Source organism: Podarcis liolepis (assembly GCF_965112155.1).
Source record: "Podarcis liolepis genome assembly, chromosome: 13".
NCBI lineage: Eukaryota > Metazoa > Chordata > Lepidosauria > Squamata > Lacertidae > Podarcis > Podarcis liolepis.
The window spans coordinates 11,023,724-11,044,973 of NC_139573.1; the positions used below are offsets into that span (position 1 = coordinate 11,023,724).

Genomic DNA, 21,250 nt, shown 5'->3' on the forward strand with positions numbered 1-21,250 from the left:
CTGGAAAACATTCAGAAAAGGGCTACCACCATTGTGACTCTCCTATGAAGAAAGGATGCAATGTTTGGTACTTTTTAATTTATAGAAAAGACAAGTGTCAGGGCTGCCTCTGGTCTCAGCTCACAAAAGACCAACGCCAAGTTCTTCTTATATACAAAGATGTTTATTGCAGTTCATTATTTGTTCCACAACCGAGGCGCGCAGCCCCATGTCTGTTAGGCTTAGACTGTTGAAGTCCCCTCTGAGTCAGTCCCTCCCCTGCACCAGTTTAAGAGGCTTGCGCTGCTCCACCTCTTCCTTTCTTTCCTTTTCCGCAGGGTCTTCCTGCCCGCTGGGGTTTCGCCCCTCCTGGATTCCCCTGACGCGGAATCCCCAGACTGGTCTTCTCCCCTCCTGCAGGCTTTGGGACCTGGCTCCTCCTCCGGGCTCCCTGTTCTTCCGCGCGCCTCCACATTTGAACTTGGCGCGCGCGCCCAACCTCTAACCTTCCTTTTGACAGTTACACTACTCCCTTCACTACTCCCCTCCCCTTCCGGGAGGGTGGCTTGCTCCGACCTCCCTTCTTTCTCTGCTGCCGGAGCTGCTTCCTCTGATACACTGGAACCTCCACCCCCTTCGCTGCGCTCTGGCGGGGAGGCTGGTCCTGACGCCCAGCTGCCACTTTGGGATCCCCTGCTGGCCCCCTGCTCCTGACACGTCCCCCCTGGGGCTCCCCTTTCCTTGACCACCGGCGCCCCCTTCTGGGAATCCTCTGATTCGCTGGAAAGACTCATGGAATCCCTTGAGTCATTGTCATCCTCTTCCTCGCTGTCCTGGGATTCATCCCCATCGCTCTCCATTTCCTGCCTCCCCTGTGCCTCTGTCCCTGAACCCCTGACAACAAGTAAAAGGTGAAGTTTATAAAGCTATGCAAGTGGAAGTAGAGAAAAGTTTTTCTCCCTCTCTCGTAACACCAGCACTTGTTTTTTATTTTGTTTTGACAAAGTAATAATCATAAATAATTAAGAATAAAAAATGTGCACCCCACCACCGAGACCATCCAACCTCCCAAAATTTCAACACCTCTTGCAATGGTTTGACCCCTTTCTGTTTTAACAGTACAAATTCTGCAAACACCCTCCATATCTCCTCAAAATCATTTCTCCTGTATATTCCCCGTCTTACCTTAATGGCACATGTTAATTTACCATTGATAACTATATCCCACACCTCTTTACACCATTCTTCCATTTTATATTCTGCTTGTCCCTTCCACTTCATAGCTATCATAATTTGTGCAGCTGTCAGTAAATTTTGAGCTAGTCCTTCATAGCCTGTGAACCTTCCACCCCATCATAAATTGATAATAATGCTACCTCTGAACTTTTGGTCAGGTTTAACCCAGTGATTTCCGTTATCTCCTTAAACACCCTTTGCCATTTTTTTTTTAAAAACCATGTTGACATCCCCACCACATGTGAACATAATTCCCTGTTTCCTAGCATCCCCTCCAACATAACACTGAATATTCCTTGTTTATTTGATTTAATCTGACTGGTGTTAAATGCCATCTCCAAACGAATTTATAATAATTTTCTTTTATTCTTATGGACATCCTATGGAACTGAATGTTGGAAGATTTAGGACTGATAAAAGAAAGTGCTTCTTCACTCAATGCATAATCAAACTATGGAACTCACTCCCCACAAGAGGCAGAGACTGTCACCATCGTATTTATTATTATTTTATTATATATCAAATTCCCTGGATGTCTTTAAAAGAGGATTAGACCAATTCATGGAGGAGAGACCTATCAATGGCTACTAGCCATGATGGCTATGTTCAGCCTCCACATTTGGAAGCAGCAATGCTTTTGAATATTGCTGGAAACCACCAGAGGAGAGAGGGCTCTTGCGTTCATGATCTGCTCTCACTGGTTTCCCACAGGCATCTGGTTAGCAACTGTGAGAATGAGGGTGATGGACTAGATGGGCCATTGGCCTATGGAAATAAAAAAATTCCTTCCAGTAGCACCTTAAAGACCATCTAAGTTAGTTCTTGGTATGAGCTTTCGTGTGCATGCACACAAAAGCTCATAGCAAGAACTAACTTAGTTGGTCTTTAAGGTGCTACTGGAAGGAATTTTTTTATTTTGACTATGGCAGACCAACACGGCTACCTATCTGTAACTGGCCTATGGAACCGAGCATTATGACAGTCTATCACTCAAGCTCTTAAGGGGCCTCAGCCAAGTAAGTAGAAATTGTGTAGCATAGGCTCTTTTACAAACTCCAGGTTCCTATGTCTCAGGGAAGCTACTATCAATCACCCACCCAGAGATGCAGTTTTGGCAGCTGTTCCAAAAATGAAAAGATGTACTCTTTTCAGTACTCCCCAACATCTTCAACATTCATCGGAAGAGGTGAAAGACTTTTAAAACATCTGGTTTGGGCTTTTCAGTGCCCTAGTATTAAGCTTGTTGTGAGGACAGCAAAACTAGTAGCTTCTCTGCAAAATATTTCCCCCCGCAGGTTTAGCATTAAACGTTATTAACACATTTAGCATTAGCATGATGTATAACTTTCTCCAGAACGCTCAAGTGCTTTGGGTTAAAGTTAAAGGCCTCACTTTCCATTGGAAAAGATATATATGCTCAAGTTTGCTGTTATATTAGCCTTGCGACGCTTCACATATATAAAATACAATGTTGTGGCCCGTACGGGGATCGAACCCGCGACCTTGGCGTTATTAGCACCACGCTCTAACCAACTGAGCTAACCGGCCAGCTGCACATTGCTCATTCTTTCCATCTGGAAACGCTCTACATCCTGCGCCTTGTTTTTAAATATCACATCACAAGGCGGCGCCAAAAGACAAGGAACAAGGAAATTGGACGCCTTTCAGCAGGGATACCATACCAAGGATATTTACTGAAATTGCCTCGAGCTCTTTCACGGAAAAATAAAACACTCCAGTTACGGTGTGCAAAGAACATAATAATCGTGCTCCCTCCCACAAGTAAGGTCTCTAGCAAGCTTGTTAATAAAGATAGTATGGCAGACCACACAACAACGTGTTTTTTTGTGAAAAAAGACCACGGCTACTCAATTTGCGGGCAATATGTATCAGGGGCAGACCCAAAGTATAAGGAATTAATCTGCTACCGTCACGTGTTGCTGTAACTCTGTACTCCTTGTAAACGTCTCTGGAGAATAGAGCTGTCCATATGCGAATTTATCACAGCGGCGCTTTTCCGCAACACGGAAGCGTGACATTGAAATCTCATCAAATGAAAGGATGAAAGAGAAGAGGAAGGATAAGAATTTTTCAAAGTGGATATGACTATGTCATAAGCACAAACGTCTCTAACCAAGCCTAATTTACTGAGTTGTCAAATAAACTGGCCCTAATGCTTCTTTCCAGGGTTGGCAACTTACTTCAACCATGGTTAAAGAGACAAAATTGCATTTTAAACGCTGTCTTGGGCGGCTCCCCAGCAACTTGGATTTAGACTGTCACTGATGCGGAAGTGAAGTAGATACCCTTATCTGCCATTAATATAGCCAAATAAGAGGGGTCTGTAGTATATTAACTGCAACATTAAATTCGTTGAAGTTGCAACATAGTCTAGCAATAAATTTTATAAGGAGGAATTTAGAAATCAGCTCATTTTTTTAAAATGAGAGGGACAAAGTCTCGACTCTCACTCTTAAAACTCCTATTAAGATATTGGCCAAGGAACTGTGGCACAACACTCCTTAAAGTATTCGTACAAAGGTGGCAGGCGAGCCTGAGGGCAGCATTGAACAAAGATGAGAGTTCCTACTATGGGAGTATTGGTTACTTATCTTGTTTAGGCTGCAGGCAAAAGCATATCTGTTTTTTCAGCCCTTTGACTAATGAAGCAATCTGTGGCCTTTAAAGCTTGGGGCGGAGCAGTGCTGATTACCCTACTATATTGTAAACCACCCTGCAGTTTAGAAATGCAAAAAAAAAAAGGGGGGGAGAACAAAGTTGAAAAACACGTAGTCGCAACAGCTCTTTTTATGAAAAAGTGGGTGGCTCTTAAAAGAGCCTTTGGGTATGTGTGAGGAGGCGAAATTCACTTGGAGCTGGTGTACTTGGTGACGGCCTTGGTGCCCTCGGAGACGGCGTGCTTGGCGAGCTCTCCGGGAAGCAGGAGTCGCACGGCGGTCTGGATCTCCCGGGAGGTGATGGTGGAGCGCTTGTTGTAATGCGCCAGGCGGGAAGCCTCGGCCGCGATGCGCTCGAAGATGTCGTTGACGAAGGAGTTCATGATGCTCATGGCCTTGGAGGAGATGCCCGTGTCCGGGTGGACCTGCTTGAGCACCTTGTAGACGTAGATGGAGTAGCTCTCCTTGCGGCTCTTCTTGCGCTTCTTGTCGCCCTTCTTCTGCGTCTTGGTGACGGCCTTCTTGGAGCCCTTCTTGGCCGCGGGAGCGGATTTGGCTGGCTCAGGCATGATGCTGTACTCACTCAATCACAGGCGGAACAACCGGAAATTCGAGAAGAAATGAAGGCAGCTGCTGAGCGTCCTGTATTTATACGACTTCCATGCTAATCACAGGATTGAAACACTCGAATTCTCATTGGCTCAGAAACCAGCGACGCCTATTGGACGATTAGATTGTTACATGCAAATAGTAGAATTCTAAAACTTTGATTTCTATTGGATGGCATAAATGCCGTCTGCCTATTGGGTAGCAAACAGCACCGGCCTTCCAATTGGACAGATAGGGTGAAACTCGAAAGCTAACCAATGGGAATGCGCACTTACAATCCGCAGGACTGAATAAAAGGCCGAGGAGCGCATTTGTTTCTCAGCTTGTGTTCTTTCTTGTAGGAATCGTGAGCTTTATACTCTTAAAATCAGCATCATGTCTGGACGTGGAAAGCAAGGAGGCAAGGCTCGTGCCAAGGCAAAGACTCGCTCTTCTCGCGCCGGACTCCAGTTCCCCGTGGGTCGTGTGCACCGTCTTCTGCGCAAAGGGAACTACGCAGAGCGCGTCGGGGCCGGAGCGCCCGTCTACTTGGCTGCTGTGCTGGAGTACCTGACTGCTGAGATCTTGGAGTTGGCCGGCAACGCTGCCCGGGACAACAAGAAGACCAGGATCATCCCTCGCCACTTGCAGCTCGCCATCCGCAACGACGAGGAGCTGAACAAGCTGCTGGGCAAAGTCACCATTGCTCAAGGAGGCGTCCTCCCCAATATCCAGGCTGTGCTGTTGCCCAAGAAAACCGAGAGCCACAAGGCCAAAGGAAAATAGATCGCTTTTCATCGGAACTACAGCAGAAAAAACCCAAAGGCTCTTTTAAGAGCCACCCACAATTTCATAAAGAGCTTTGATCATATGAAACTTAGCTATTTTTAGTGTTGCCATTTGAAACTGTGCGTCCTTGTCTTAAGCAGTTGTAGAAAAATGTTTCAAGGCCAATACACATGATACAATTTAAATAATATGATCTGCGCTACTCTGTTGCAGTGAAAAGAAAGCTACAACTATATAGGCTTCTGCTATATCACATGCCACTCTTAAAAGTTACTAGAAGGCTGTTGTAAGTGAAAGGATAAAATGTTTCTGAATTTGCCACTTAAATTCTCCCTTCAATGAAAGTTTCCACTCATGGTCGAATTTCATGAGCGTAGTTGCAAACCTAACCCAATCCGCTGTGCGTAACCTTAATCATGGAGATGTTATGTTGTGCAACTGCGTAGACTTGCACAATTACGAGACGAACACAATTGTGAAATCCATGTTTTGAAAGCATAAAACCGTTTTGGCGGCAATTTCAAATGAAAGAAACCCCGCGGGATTTAGAGGGAGGGGGCCCTTGAGTAGCCAATCACACGTTAAGGCGCGGCTTTCAAATTATCCGTTGTTAACAGGGGGTAGATTATCTGGCAACTCAGTTTCTTTAGTAAAGCTAAAGCAATTTTTAGTCTTTAGAAGAAAGTGTCCGATGTCAATGAACTTTGTTCCCAGGAAAGTGGGTATAGGGTTGCAGACGAGCTGCAATAAAGAAAGACTTGGAGCCCGATTCTTTGAATGTCTATGGAGAAGTCTCGCTCAGCCCAGTGCAGTTTACTCCTAAGAAAGCGTGCAAAGCAACACAACAGCTTTCACCAATTTATTAAGGCATCCAATCAGTCTTCGATGTATGTTATGCAATGCCCCTTATCAAGCTTACTCTACTGAAATCCACCACTGTAACATTCAGGGTCCTACACGTCACCTATTTTTACGGCTAAGTGCTGCGGTGAAGTGGGCATGTTTTGAAAACCCTACTTTTAAGATGTTTTCCGAGAGCTGGGTGGGGGAGGAGGAAAAGAATAAACCACTTTAATCCCTATATTTCTTATAGCATTGCATTTCCATCTAGGAAATAAAACCTTGGGAAGGAGCGGAAGGGCGAAGGGCGGTGCTGCAAAGTCTATCCAATCAATTCCTAGCCCGGGAAATTCAAATTCTGCAACGGTCCCCTGACTTCATTCAGCCAATCAGGACGCAGCCGCTGGCTATAAAAAGGCGGTCCAAAGACCCCTTGGCTTCATTTCTTTCTCGTTTTTGCCGAAAAAGCTTCTATCCGTGTGAAGAAGAAGATGGCCCGCACGAAGCAGACGGCTCGCAAGTCGACTGGCGGGAAGGCGCCTCGCAAGCAGCTGGCGACCAAAGCCGCCCGGAAGAGCGCGCCGGCCACGGGCGGAGTGAAGAAGCCCCACCGCTACCGGCCGGGCACCGTGGCGCTGCGCGAGATCCGCCGCTACCAGAAGTCGACGGAGTTGCTGATCCGCAAGCTGCCTTTCCAGCGCCTGGTGCGCGAGATCGCGCAGGACTTCAAGACGGACCTGCGCTTCCAGAGCTCGGCCGTGATGGCTCTGCAGGAGGCGAGCGAGGCTTACCTGGTGGGCCTGTTCGAGGACACCAACCTGTGCGCCATCCACGCCAAGCGCGTCACCATCATGCCCAAGGACATCCAGCTCGCCAGGCGTATCCGCGGAGAGAGAGCCTAAGAAGCGTCCGCCCGCCTGCGTCCCCAGAACACGAATTCTGTTTCAACCACAAAGGCTCTTTTAAGAGCCACCACATGATCTTGGAAAGAGCTCGCACGATGCTAAATTACCTCTTGCCACTGTCGGATATCTGTTCGATTCTTGATCTTTAGCTGCAATAATTTGAATAATTGTGGGTTTTCTAGTTCTCTTTAGTAACTATGCACTACATCGAAACAGTGCATTTAGGAGTTTCAAGCCTCTATGGAACTCTTAAGCTAGTAAATTCCACCGCCCTACTTTTTTCCATTTTTCTGTTCTGCACACAACACTAAAGAAAACACGCTAAGCAGCTTAATTGCAGGAAGCTAAATAAGCGGTTACATAAATAACCGCTGCAATTTTAAAGCAGTTCCTGGCTTCCCCGCCCCAATGTAGATTTGAAGCTCAAGGCAGCCTCTTTTTCACAGGCATATCATAAGTACTCGGCTGCTTAAAAACTATGACTGCTGTAATGCCAACATTTATTTCCTTTTAGAGAGCAGCACACCTTCCTCTCATGAAGTGATCCGGAGTTTTGGCAATGTAATGCAGAGAGGAATGCCAGGTGAAAAACATTAATGCCTTGTATATCGTCCGCGAAATGCCGTAATAACCTGGTGAGTTCTGATTGCCCGTAATATATCTGACCAATAAAAGCTAGCTTGTCAGAAGTGGGATTCGAACCCACGCCTCCAGAGGAGACTGCGACCTGAACGCAGCGCCTTAGACCGCTCGGCCATCCTGACTACTTAAGAAAGGGGGTTTCTTTGTTGAAGAAAGTATATTACATAATAATGCATTGGTTTAAGATAGTTAGTGAGTCATGTGCTACAACAGTGAGGATCAGCTGATAAATCAACTTGCTAGCAAGAATGGGTCTGCATAAAAGGCGGATCTACACGGATCCTCATGGATCCTCCACTTTTTTAAAAAAAATTCCAACAAATACAGTGTCAAATCACACCTAGAAGGCACGCCTACAAACTGGACTATAAAAAACGTGGATCCAACACTTTGCCGCGCTGCAGTACCATAAAAACATGGATCCGAGGCACGGATCCTCATGAATTCATATGATTTTTATATTGAAACAAAATAAAAACACCATGCTACTGTAGACCACATCTTAGTCTGTAGGAGGAACCAAAAAAATCACGCATCCACTGTTTCGTGGTGCCGCAATGGCGCAAAAACATGGTTAAAAAACACGGATCCTCATGAATCCTCATGATTTTTGCACTAGATCAGCCCAAACTCACTTTCAAATTACACATCATGTCCAGGGGCACAACATCCACCACAGAAATCACGGATCCATGGCTTCCTGACCATACCGTGGCCCAAAAACGTGGTTTTGAAGCACGGATCCTCATGGATCCTCACGCTTTTTGCATTGGGCCAACCCAAACTCACCGTCAAATCACACATCATGTCCAGGGGCACAGCCTGCACCACAGAAAACTCGGATCCACGGCTTCCTGGCCACTCCAAGGCCCAAAAACGTGGTTCCGAAGCACGGATCCTCATGGATCCTCACTCTTTTTGCATTGGGCCAACCCAAACTCACTGTCAAATCACACATCATGTCCAGGGGCACAGCCTGCACCACAAAAAACTCGGATCCACTGCTTCCTGGCAATGCCATGGCCCAAAAATGTGGTTTTGAAGCACGGTGCGCACCGACCCCTCTCGCTGTCCAGGCTTCAGCGAAAGCAACGCGTAGCCTCTGGAGCGTGGAGGGAGCGCTCCCTCTGCGCTTCGCAGGCTTCGTGTTGCTATCGCTGAAGCCAAGGAGCCTGCATTCACTCCATAGGACGCACACACATTTCCCCTTAATTTTTGGAGGGTAAAAAGTTGTCCTATAGAGCGAAAAATACGGTAGTCATATATTCTCCTATCGGCTCTAATAATAATATTGCGGTGGTGACATTAACAGTGCAGGTAAGGGGATTTTTGTGATTTTTGTAGTGCAACTCATGATTTGTGAGTTGTGCCCGTGGCTATGATGTGTGATTTGATGGTGAGTTTGGGGAGCCCCAATGCGAAAAGAGTGAGGATCCTTGAGGATCCGTGCTTCAAAACTACCTTTTTGGGCCATGGCGCTGCCAGGAAGCCGTGGATCCATAATTTTTATGGTGCAGGCTCTGCTCCTGGCTATGACGTGTGATTTGACAGTGAGTTTGGGTTGGCCCAATTCAAAAAGCGTGAGGATCCATGAGGATCCGTGCTTCAAAACCACATTTTTGGGCCATGGCATTGCCAGGAAGCAGTGGATCCAAGTTTTTTGTGGTGCAGGCTGTGCCCCTGGACATGATGTGTGATTTGACAGTGAGTTTGGGTTGGCCCAATGCAAAAAGAGTGAGGATCCATGAGGATCCGTGCTTCGGAACCACGTTTTTGGGCCATGGAGTGGCCAGGAAGCCGTGGATCCGTGATTTTTGTGGTGCAGGCTGTGCCCCTGGACATGATGTGTGATTTGATGGTGAGTTTGGGGTGGCCCGATGCAAAAAGCGTGAGGATCCATGAGGATCCGTGCTTCAAAACCACGTTTTTGGGCCATGGAGTGGCCAGGAAGCCGTGGATCTGAGTTTTTTGTGGTGCAGGCTGTGCCCCTGGACATGATGTGTGATTTGACGGTGAGTTTGGGTTGGCCCAATGCAAAAAGCGTGAGGATCCATGAGGATCCGTGCTTTAAAACCACGTTTTTGGGCCATGGAGTGGCCAGGAAGCCGTGGATCCGAGTTTTTTGTGGTGCAGGCAGTGACCCTGGACATGATGTGTGATTTGCCAGTGAGTTTGGGTTGGCCCAATGCAAAAAGAGTGAGGATCCATGAGGATCCGTGCTTCAAAACCACGTTTTTGGGCCACGGTATGGTCAGTAAGCCGTGGATCCGTGATTTTTGTGGTGCAGGCTGTGCCTCTGGACATGATGTATGATTTGACGGTGAGTTTGGGGTGGCCCGATGCAAAAAGCGTGAGGATCCATGAGGATCTGTGGTTCGGAACCAAGTTTTTGGGCCACGGTTTCGCCAGGAAGCCGTGGATCCGTGATTTTTGTGGTGGATGCTGTGCCCATGGCCATGATCTTTGATCTGATGGTGACTTTGGGCTGATCTAGTGGAAAAATCATGAGGATTCATGAGGATCCGTGCTTCGGAACCACGTTTTTGGGCCAGGGCGTGGCCAGGCAGGTGTGGATCCGAGTTTTTTGTGGTGTAGGCTGTGCCCCTTACTATGGTATGTGATTTGACGGTGAGTTTGGGTTGGCCCGATGCAAAAAGCGTGTGGATCCATGAAGATCCGTTCTTGAAAACCACGTTTTTGGGCCACGGTTTCGCCAGGAAGCCGTGGATCCGTGATTTTTGTGGTGCAGGCTGTGCCTCTGGACATGATGTATGATTTGACGGTGAGTTTGGGGTGGCCCGATGCAAAAAGCGTGAGGATCCATGAGGATCTGTGGTTCGGAACCAAGTTTTTGGGCCACGGTTTCGCCAGGAAGCCGTGGATCCGTGATTTTTGTGGTGGATGCTGTGCCCATGGCCATGATCTTTGATCTGATGGTGACTTTGGGCTGATCTAGTGGAAAAATCATGAGGATCCATGAGGATCCGTGTTTTTTAACCATGTTTTTGCGCCCCTGCGCCCCCCCGAAACAGTGGATGCGTGATTTTTTTGATGCTTTCTACAGAGTAAGACATGGTCTACAATATCATGGTTGTTTTATTTAATTTGAATGAAAAAATCATATGAATTCATGAGGATCCGTGTAGATCCGCCTTTTACCTTTTTCCGCAAGGATCACCCTCAGTGAAAACGGTCTTCCTTTCCCCAGTTGATACCTTAATCTGCGGCAGCCATTTAGTCCCCAGCGTGGGGAGGTGAAATCTATCGCAATCAAGGAAATCTATCGGCCACACGGTGGCGCTGTATAGTTTAAAATGCTTTGCGGTGGTTTATCGCTGAAGAAGCAGGACCAGTTTTCTACCCTGCTGCAATGCATGTAAATAAACATGGGAAAAGTGCAGAGGACTTTTTCGTCTTCATAGAAGAGAGGAGAGCATCATTCATTGTCACCCACACTCGTGAGGAAGAGGCTAAGGATGGTCTTTCTAAGAAGCGGGAGAGTTTTAGGCTGCCACAACTTTCCGGAGCTGATAAAGAATAGCACAGACATTTCGATGTGAAATAAAATCTAAGCAGGGCTGAAAGAGGAAAAGGTCGTTTTAAGTGCATTGATGGTCTGCAGGGTAAACGGGAGTTTAGCAAATTCCTTATAGCCTTTGACGATGACTCATAAATCCACACACGATTTTGAAGCTTTAAGTCAAGCCTGTGAATTGCCACAACTTAAATTCATCCAATTTTTTCTTAAGTAAAAATTACTTTTAGCAGAGGATGGTTTCGATCCATCGACCTCTGGGTTATGGGCCCAGCACGCTTCCGCTGCGCCACTCTGCTTGTGGAAGCAACGGTCCTTAGACAGCCTTACAAAGTCATGACGTTTGTTTGCGCGGCGGCAATTTGAAAGGCCTGTGTACGCAGTTTATTAGATTTCTGCAACATTGCGAGCAATGCGGGACGTCATTTCTCTATCGTTTCTCCATTAAAGAGAAGCTCTGCCTGTGTAAAAATCCCATCTTTGCCCTTGCCTTTTACATTCACCGTTGAAGACGTCGATCTATTGCTATTGTGATGGTTGCTGCTTTTATTAAATCACACCATCTCCACGTGGTTATACCTTTTTAACTTGCTATGATCTGGGCTCCCTTGGAATCGAGGGATTATTATTATTAATAATAATAATAATAGTTATTATACTTGCAAGGCAGAGCAAGAGTTTGAAAACTGCATTTGCGTGATGCTTGCTCATGCATGATCAACAGAGGTCACAGCTGCGCTTAGCAGTTGAGGTGAGAAGTTCTCTGAGCACATACAGAGAACTGTAACAAATCAGGAACAAATCTCAGGTATAGAGCATGCCTCCAGATTCACCGTGTCTTCTCCAATTCTGGTATTGGGCTGCAAATAAACACGTTATCTTAGACCAGTGTTTCCCAACCTTGGTTCTCCAGTTGTTTTCGGACTACAGTTCCCATCATCCCTGACCACTGGTCTTGCTAGTGGTCTTCTATGATGGGAGTCCAAAAACAGCTAAAGGCCTGACATTGGGAAACAGTGTCCTAGACTATTTTGTAGACATCACTGCCCAAATAACGAAATTTATGGGAAGGGAAAGTCATATCACCACACAGGAAAACATCTCTAACCTTTATGTTGGTTTGCTTAAGAAAGTCGGGGCGGGCGGGAGCTCAGAATGGTTTTTGCCTGTGGGAATGACAGACAAATGAAAGAAATAGCAAAAAAGGAAAAACCAGCGTCGACGAAGGTGGGATTCGAACCCACGCGTGCAGAGCACAATGGATTAGCAGTCCATCGCCTTAACCACTCGGCCACCTCGTCTCTTCCGGTAGGAGTTCTCGGGATGCTTCCTTTTGCTCAAAACAGCCACGTGTTTATTCTAAGGTTGTGTCATTTCTTTGTGATATACAGTACTGTATTTGATATCGATTAGGAAGCCTGTTTACTAAGTCAGCTGCTACAACTTTGCAATCATCCCTTTTAAAAACAGTAACATTTCTTATGAGTAGGAAAATACCACCTTTCTTCCTGTCGTGGGTTCCATAGTGTAGTGGTTATCACGTCTGCTTTACACGCAGAAGGTCCTGGGTTCGAGCCCCAGTGGAACCAAAGCGTTGTCTTTTTTAATTGAAATTGATTGAAAAAGTCAAAGGGGATGGAAGATTTAGAAGTACGTGTGGAAGCTACAAACAACGACTTCTTTCTGCTTTTCCAGTTCCACAGCAATTAAAGCAGGTGGTATAATGCACGAGCGACACTGTTGTTTCGCCAGAATTTTATGATCTAACTCAAAGCGACGTGGAAGAAACAGAATATGCAATAGAAAAACAGCAACAATCTGTATGCAGTACAGTATTCTAGATTTTAGGACGATGAACCCCAACGCTCCGATTCCTTCTCTCCCCACTTTAGTGCTTACCAGGACCTTTGGAACTGCATCAAAGGGTACAACTTCCTACTGTCAAATGACGAGAAAGTTCATAAGGTAGCATTTTTTTATTTTAACAAAAGGGTAAATCACAGCTGGCCCGTACGGGGATCGAACCCGCGACCTTGGCGTTATTAGCACCACGCTCTAACCAACTGAGCTAACCGGCCACTTGCTTTTTGAAGCTCCCATAACTACATACTACAATATACACACTCAATGTGCTTAGCAGTTGCAAATATTTTTAGCAGCGTAAAAGTCAGACGGCGGTGCGTCGGTTGAGCACGCTTGGATCCTCCATCCATCGCATATGAGGGTCCCTGCAGAGGTCTGATTCAGTCAGATTAGGGGAAAAAGGGGTTTATAATGTGGTTTTATTTTTGTTTCTGGCCTGCTCTCAATATTATTTATTCTTCTAGGGGAGAGCATCAACCTCACCCCTCCTTTTTAAAAAAAGAACCCTTAAGGTATTTGCAAATAATAATAATAATAATAATAATAATAATAATAATAATAATAATAATAATAATAATAATAATATAATATTTGTATCCCGCCCATCTGGGCGGCTTCCACAAAGACCAAAAATACACTAAGGTGTCACACATTAAAAACTGAACAGGGCTGCCTTAAGATGTCTTCTGAATGTCAGGTAGTTGTTTATATAATTACAAGGCGTTTTGAACTGGTGTTTATTTCAATTATATCCCATCTTTCCTCCATGATTATAGTGGTTCTCCCTGATTTCATCCTCACAACAACCCTGTGAGTTAGGTTAGGGCTGAAAGGTCACCCAGTGACCTTCATAGCCGAGTTGTCTCTTTTGCTCCTGGGTGGAGGACATTCATCCATGCTTGTCCAACCCTCATTTGCCTGCACCTGCCCTCTCTTCCATTTGTGGCTCCTTGTTTTCAAACAAAAACCCCACAAAGAAGTCAGTCAAGCACCTGCAGAGGAGCAACCAGTCAAGGCCGGAAACATTAAGGAGTGATTGGTCCAAGGCCTTTCAGTGTATGACTAACTGGATTTCTTGGGATCTCTGAGCCTTTGCTCCATGTACATCTGATTTATGAGATCAGAAGCTCTGCATGAAATTGAGGGCTTTGGTCCTTCAAAGGCTTGGTTTTTTCCTTTCAGAGCACAGGAACAGCAAATAATATGAGAGAAGAACAAGATTCCTGTATAGAACCTCAAAAACCTGTGGTCAAATGCCAACAGACACCAGTGGAGGACTGTTGCCTTCACATCCTCCTCATGAGCTGCTAAGTGGTATGGAAACATTAAGAAGCTGCCTTTACACAGAGTCAGACCACTATCTAGCTCAGTATTCTCCACACTGACTTCTTGGGACTTCTTGCATGCAAGGAAGATGCTCTACCGCCCTTCCTGTTACATCTTACTGGCCACAATGGAAATGGAGTTTTAGACTAGTTGGATCTTATTCCTGATCCAGTGCAGCTATTCTTATGTTGTTAACAAAGGAGTGCCTTATAACAGATCCAATAAATGGCCTCTTTGGACTTCAGCTACTCTGCATCTCACTGTAACATTGCATTTTCCCTTCTTCAGCATTACTGATTTTTTAAAATGTGTGTTTTATTTTTTTTTTAATTTATTTGGTAATTTGGGATTTATGCCTTTTCCTATATTAAAGATTTTCCCATGTATTTTGCCTTTGGGAGTGAGAAGTTGTAGCCAACAGCTTCATTTTGCCACTTGACTTTCCACCAACCTTGACAATATCCTTTCAGAGGGTTAGACTGTTGATTGAGCGGAACGGGGGGAACCCTGTGGCTAGAAGACTGGGTTCAAATGGCAGAGGGCATGTTAGCCTGTATACCTTGGTTTACTAAACATTAAATTTAATATATATTTATTTACAGGTAATTAACTAATTAATTAATAGATGTATGCTGTGGACCACTGGGCAGTTAACTCAAGTAAATGGAACAATTCAGTACACTCATACTCACATCTGGGATTTTCTTTCCTAGTTTACAAAGGAAAACAAAAACAGGCCACAGACACACAGGTGTGTATTTCTAAATTCAAATTTGCTTTTATTGGCAATATAGAAACTCCATTGGTCCCACGTTGTTCCACAATTGGATTGGTACAAACCAACTTACTTATTGCACAATGTCACCCCCCTGTGCCCACTGGAGGGACTGCACATCCGTTCTTCCTTGACCCCTCCCTAAGTTCATTCAAATGTGTGTTGCGGGTAGAGGGGGCTAGGGACGTAGACTATGTATGAGGATAACAGCACTGGAAAGTTTTGCATCCACAGCACAGGGACTGTGTCTAATCTAGTCTAGTCCAGCTTGCAATTGATGGTGCAGTGTTAGCTTGTGAGTGGGTGTAGAAAGTTTTCAGAAAGGCAGCGGAAAGCAAGGTCAAGGCTGGCCCTGGGGATAGCGCAAGCACCACTCGCAGGCGTTCTGGAACATGCGGAGCCACGGGGAGACCTTCAGAGACTGGCGCAAGGAGGCGGGCATCCAAGGCCACTGCCAGGGAAGGACACATCGCTCAGGGTGAGGCATCATCGCCAAGTGGCGCCCATCAGGAGAGCAAATGCCCGCAATGCCCAGTGGAGACCCATTGGGATTCATAGGGTACTCCTCAGTTGGCAGACCCTGGTCATCCACGTAGCGGAGAGGCGCCAAGCGGGCAGAGCGCACCTGGTCCAGGACTTCATCTGAGCGGAATCGCATCCGACCTGCAGGAAGAGGAAGGGGGAAAAGGTGAGTGATGAGTCGTGGACTCTCACAATATTTATGCGGCAGCCTCTCTCCACTGGCCAGCCTAGATTACTCTCAGTCCAGTAGGAACTTGCAAATGGGGCCACAAAGCCACACGAACAAGGCAGGTTTCTCAATTGCTTTGTGTTGAATTCTAAAAACAAACAAACCAGGGGGGATTTCTTACTGGAATAGAATTTTCCCCAGGAAAACATGCACACGCACGCAAGGTCTGGCAGTGGTGTTAGCATAAGTCAGAGGGATCACTGGACTTGAAAAAAGGTTTCTTTTCTCTTAACCCTATTCCCAATAGCTCCTCTTGATAAAGAGTGTGCATTGTTTAGCTTCTTGCATTTTGAGCTTTATGTCTTGGTTTTTTCATATTTGCATGCTTCTGTGTTCTCTTAAAAAATGGAAATGTTTAAAAAATGAAAAAGGCGGCCTCCAGCTCCCAGTACTGAAGCTTATTAATTATTGTAATTATGTTATTAAAAATCAAGGCTGTTACATGCACCAGAGCTCTAAGGGCAACATATTGAATACATTTCTTCAAACATTGCAGAAAGCCAGTTAAAACTGCAAACATTTTTTCTATCAATCAAGCATGTTTAATTCCTGTCTCTAAAATAAATATAATTTGTCATTTTACATATTACTGTATAACCCCTTAATTTATTTTTTTTATGCTTTTCAGAAATCATTGGTGTTTTATCCCCATTTCCAGTACTTGCACAGAAGGTTTTTCTAAACCTAATTATTAACCCTCTCCCCACCCCCCTCAATTTTTTTAAAAAAGGATTACCTTCTCCATGTGCCACCCAGATGCCCAGGGTAGAACCAGCCATGCCCCGCAACATCAGCGCCGGACTCTCCTCGATGCCGACGCTCACAAAACGAGACTCAAAGCGCCCAGAATTGTTGGGACTCAGCAGCACACCTGGCTGGATGGCGCCACCTGGAATAATAACCAAGATCAAGAAAATTTTTATATCTCTTTTTTTATTTCATATGGTTTACATACTGCTTGGTTGTAAAAAAAGAAACCCCAAACAAACCTCAACGTGGTTTAAATAAAACAATGACATTGTCAGTAAAAAACAGCCAAAGCAAGTATTTTTTAAAAAATAAAAGAATGATTAATATCAGCAATAAGCTGGAAACATTAAAACATGTGTCAATGTTCTACATACCTGGAGAGGCTTGCCAAAGCACTTAAGTTTTTAGCAGGCACGGAAAAGAGTACAGTGAAGCTGCCTGCCTATATCATGAGGCAAGGAGTTCCAAAGTGCACGCAAAAAAGATTGATTTCTTACAGATTTAAGGCTGCAGGTCTAATCTCGCTTCCATTAGGGCAAACAGGGTGTTGCCCAACCAAACAATTTCTGCCCCCACTTGCCCCTCTCCTTATTTACATACAGTCCAGGGGGCGCCCCTGGCTCTCAGCTCCCTCCTCCTCCTGAGTCTCAGTGTTGCCCTTGCAAGGAGCAGGGAACATGATGGGGTCAAAACTAGAATTTGCTGGCTCTGCCTGTCCACTGGCGCTGGCTGCACAGAGTTTGCCTCTCTGCCTTCTACCAAGGGGCACCAGCCACCACTTATTTCTGAGCAGACAAGGTTAGGATTGTAACCAGAAATGCCACAATCCAATATCTGTCACCCGTGCCAACACCAGAGCAGTGGCAGTTCTCAGATTTCAGGGGCATCCTCTACAATGCTAAAATTCAGCGCCGGCCCCTCCTTTTGTGCTCCGTTCTACAGCATTACTGTTGTGCGGTACCCGTTGTGGCCGAACCAGTTGCACCATCCTCAAACCTCTTTGGCGATCACTCGTAGCCAAGGAAGATTGTCTTCCACAAACACAGTTTTAAAGGTGAGTCCGTAAGTGACTGTGGAGGCCAACCCTGGCTCCACACATCCTTCCACAGTGGGGACATAGGTTTCCGGGTGGGAGTTGATCACAGTGAGGGTTTTCCAAGTGTGCCTTCCTCTTAGCACATTTCTCCCTTTCGTCCCCATCTTCAAAACCCATGACACCTTTGGTAAAGACTGTTCTCCAATTGGAGCGCTCACAGGCCAATGTTTTCCAGGATCCTCAAACTAAGGTTACCATATTTTTTTCAATGAATCTGGGGACACTTTTCAATTTCAATGGATTTTGTATGGGGACTGATTTGTAAATCTGGGGACTGTCCCTGGGAAACGGGGACGTCTGGTAACCTTGCCTCAATCCACTTCTGGTCAGAGCATCATTCAGGGTGCAAAGCAAGGATACCCACGCTCCGCGTGTCCTGGAATCATGAAGGGTCCCCTAACCCTAACCCCCTGCAAAGCAGGAATCACAACTTCAGTGGTACCTCGGGTTAAGTACTTAATTCGTTCCGGAGGTCCGTTCTTAACCTGAAACTGTTCTTAACCTGAAGCACCACTTTAGCTAATGGGGCCTCCCGCTGCTGCCGCACAACCGCCGTGTGATTTCTGTTCTCATCCTGAAACAAAGTTCTTAATCCAAGGTACTATTTCTGGGTTAGGGGAGTCTGTAACCTGAAGCGTATGTAACCCCAGGTACCACTGTAAAAAGCCCCCAACAGATGGCCATCCAGTCTCTGATTCAAAGCCCCCAGTGAAGGAGAGGGCACCATCTTCCGAGGGAGTCCATTCCACTACCAATTCGCTTACCTTCATCTTGCACATCAGCGCTCTTGGTCCCCACCCAGCCTAGCAGTCCCATCAGCTGGCAGCCATTGCAGATGCCCAGGCTGAAGGTGTCTCTGCGCCGATGAAAGGCCTGGAACTGAGCCTGCGCCCTGCGGTTAAAGGTCACCGAAGCTGCCCAGCCTGCAAGCAAGAAAAAAGGAGATGAATTGTCTGGATTTGGCAAGCCCATCCAGACCGGACCGCAAGCCAAAGACCCCACAGCTATCGTGGCATCAGTGGCAACAGCATCTCCCAAAGAGCGTGAGGTAGGTAGGAATCCCCTGCCCAAACCCCAGCAACAAGGCCGCCATCCCTTGCCACAAGATTGGGTGGAAGCTTTCTCCTCGACCCGAGGCAAGCGGACAGCCCCGTTCCTTGCAAGAGGCAGGCTGACCTTTGGCAGAGCCCAAAACATCCGCGTAGCTGAACCCTCCGACGAACACCAGGCCACGGAAGGAGTCCAGCGTCATCTCGCCCGAGCACAAGTCTTGCATGGTGAGGTCCCAGACCTGAAGTGAGGGCGGAGAGAAGACAATAAAGAGGAGGCCTTTGCGGGTAGGAGATCCAACTCCTTGCGCGAGGTTCGTGTTCCTTCAGTTTTTCGGTGAAATCCAATGTTACAGTCCTACCGAGAGGAGACTCGCTGAAATGACTTGTGTCCATTAATCTGAACGAACCTACTCCATGTAGTGTGGCGTAGTGCTTAAGAGTGCCAGGCTACGAGCTGGGAGAACAGGGTTCAAATCCTCACTCAGCCACGAAGCTCACACTCAGCCTGGTCACTCAGCCTAACCTCCCTCACAGGGTTGTTGTGAGGATAAAATGGGGAAAGAGGACAACCACGAATATAAACCTTGAGCTCCTCAGAGGAAAATATGGTATGTTAAGTGTAATAAATCAATAAGACAGGGGTCGGCAATTTTTTTTAGCAGCAGGCCGGTCCACTGTCCCTCAGACCTTGTGGAGGGCTGTATAAGTGGCACCGGGGGGGGGGGGGGCTGGAAGAAGAGGCAAGGGGGGCAAGTAGTCCTCCTCCCCACCTCCCACCCCCCACCTACTGTGTTTACCTTCCCAGGGGCTGCCACCACTGCCACTGCTTCTCGTGAGTAGGCAGAGCAAGCTCGTCCGCTCCGCTCTCTGGCCCACAGGAGCACCAGGGCGGAGGCAGCGGTGGGAGGAAAAGGCCAAGCGGCGGTGGCTCTGCCAATCAAACACCACACCTGGTTTACCTCAGGGCAGCAGGAGAACGTCTCTGCCAATCAAACACCACGCCTGGTTTACCTCAGGGCAGCATGAGGACGTCTCTGCCAATCAAACGCCGCTGAGTTAACCAGGCATGGCGTTTGATTGGCAGAGCCGCCACCGCCGCTGCTCGGCCTCTTCCTCCCGTCGCCATCGCCGGGAGTCTCGGCTTCGTGGCGGGTCCTGGCTTTGCGGCACGGGCCAGATGCAGGACCCAGGGGGACCTAAGTTTGCCGACCACTGAATGAAGGAATGATCGCCAGGTGTGGAGCACACTTCCACCTGCAGACAGGCCTCAGCTGTCTGAACATCATGCCCTCTATCTAACCTTTTGCTCTCTTAGTAGTCTGCTGTGCCCTGTCTGTGACCTTTGTCTCTTTTGATTAAACATTGTGCAAGGGGAAAGTGACGCAGTGCCAAAATAACCTTGTACCACCCCTCGATCTTGGGATTGGAAAATGTGTAAAGGTCACAGTCCAAAATGTATTTGACTGGTTTTGCATATTGTGCTAATAAAAAGAGCCTCCACAGAGCTAGCTGGCAGCTTGCCTACACACAGCGCACCTGATGACCGACACCTGACTTGTGCCTTCACTTCAGCTGAACTAAGACATAGTTATTCCACTTGCCAATGGCCAAGATCCACCTCCAGTGCCAGAGACCATTTTATGCCTCTGAGTGCCATCACAGGATGCTTGGCCGCTGTGAGAACAGGATGCTGGAGGAGTTGGACCTGGGGTCTGATTCTGCAGGGCTCTCCTGACATTATTAGGTTAGAGATCTTCACCTCAAAGCACTTGTGGGGGATGCCTTCACTAAATCCACATTGCTCTGCTCACCTGGAAGCCACCCATGAGGAGCGCTGCCACCATTTCACGGTCCCCATTACTCCCTTCTTCACGAAGGATGGCGACGCGGGGGGCAGGAAGGGCTGTGGGGAAAAGAGGCACAGTTTGTTGTCATCCCTTCACGATTAGGTTGCAAGGTTTTACCATGAACAATTAATCGATTTCACAATTCAAAATAAAGTCAACTAAAAAAAGTGGCCTTACTGATTACGTCAACTCAAAAAGTGTTCTTGATTAAGTGGGCAGGGGGTTTTTAAAACATAATTTTTAATACAGGTACAGTCAAACCTCAGCTCCTGTACACCTCTGTTTTGGAACGTTTTAGCTCCCACATGCCAAAAACCCGGAAGAAAATGCTCCGGTTTTTGAACGTTTTTCAGAAGCCAAACATCCGACACGACTTCCGCTTGAGTGCAGGATGCTTCTGCAACCAATCAGAAGCTGCACCTCAGTTGTTGAACATTTCAGAAGCTGAATGGACTTCTGAAACGGATTACATTCAACCACCGAGGTTTCACTGTACTTACAAATATCACATCTCAGAAGAGAAACCCCATTTCCTCTCACAAAAGGATGTCTCTCCTAAGATCATGGCTACAGGACTCATGCATGTGTTATCCAAAGC

At 46.7% G+C, this 21,250-nt stretch overlaps 3 protein-coding genes across 4 annotated transcripts in view; 2 read left to right on the forward strand and 1 right to left on the reverse strand.

The window, feature by feature from the left end:
* Positions 1 to 4,005: 4,005 nt before the first annotated feature.
* Positions 4,006 to 21,250, reverse strand: part of PFAS (phosphoribosylformylglycinamidine synthase) — a 48,845-nt gene continuing 31,600 nt past the window's right edge. The window contains exons 25-30 of one of the 2 annotated variants that reach the window (XM_083471085.1): positions 20,617 to 20,708; positions 18,930 to 19,044; positions 18,518 to 18,676; positions 16,644 to 16,796; positions 15,609 to 15,819; positions 4,006 to 4,466 (exon numbers count right to left, since the gene is read on the reverse strand). In XM_083471085.1, coding sequence (XP_083327211.1) covers positions 4,082 to 4,466; positions 15,609 to 15,819; positions 16,644 to 16,796; positions 18,518 to 18,676; positions 18,930 to 19,044; positions 20,617 to 20,708 — 1,115 coding nt within the window. In that variant the 3' untranslated portion in view covers positions 4,006 to 4,081. Of the gene's footprint in view, positions 4,467 to 15,137; positions 15,820 to 16,643; positions 16,797 to 18,517; positions 18,677 to 18,929; positions 19,045 to 20,616; positions 20,709 to 21,250 lie in introns of those variants that run through there. The other variant, XM_083471084.1, reaches the window with a different exon arrangement.
* On the forward strand, positions 4,724 to 5,351 carry LOC310691290 (histone H2A type 2-C-like). The gene has a single exon (XM_083471015.1). It carries the CDS (start codon positions 4,878 to 4,880, stop codon positions 5,265 to 5,267), a length of 390 nt encoding a protein of 129 aa, XP_083327141.1. The 5' UTR covers positions 4,724 to 4,877; the 3' UTR covers positions 5,268 to 5,351.
* Positions 6,602 to 7,012, forward strand: LOC310691499 (histone H3.2; the record flags this gene model as incomplete). The annotated part of the gene is made up of 1 exon (XM_083471293.1): positions 6,602 to 7,012. One exon carries the CDS (start codon positions 6,602 to 6,604, stop codon positions 7,010 to 7,012), a length of 411 nt encoding a protein of 136 aa, XP_083327419.1.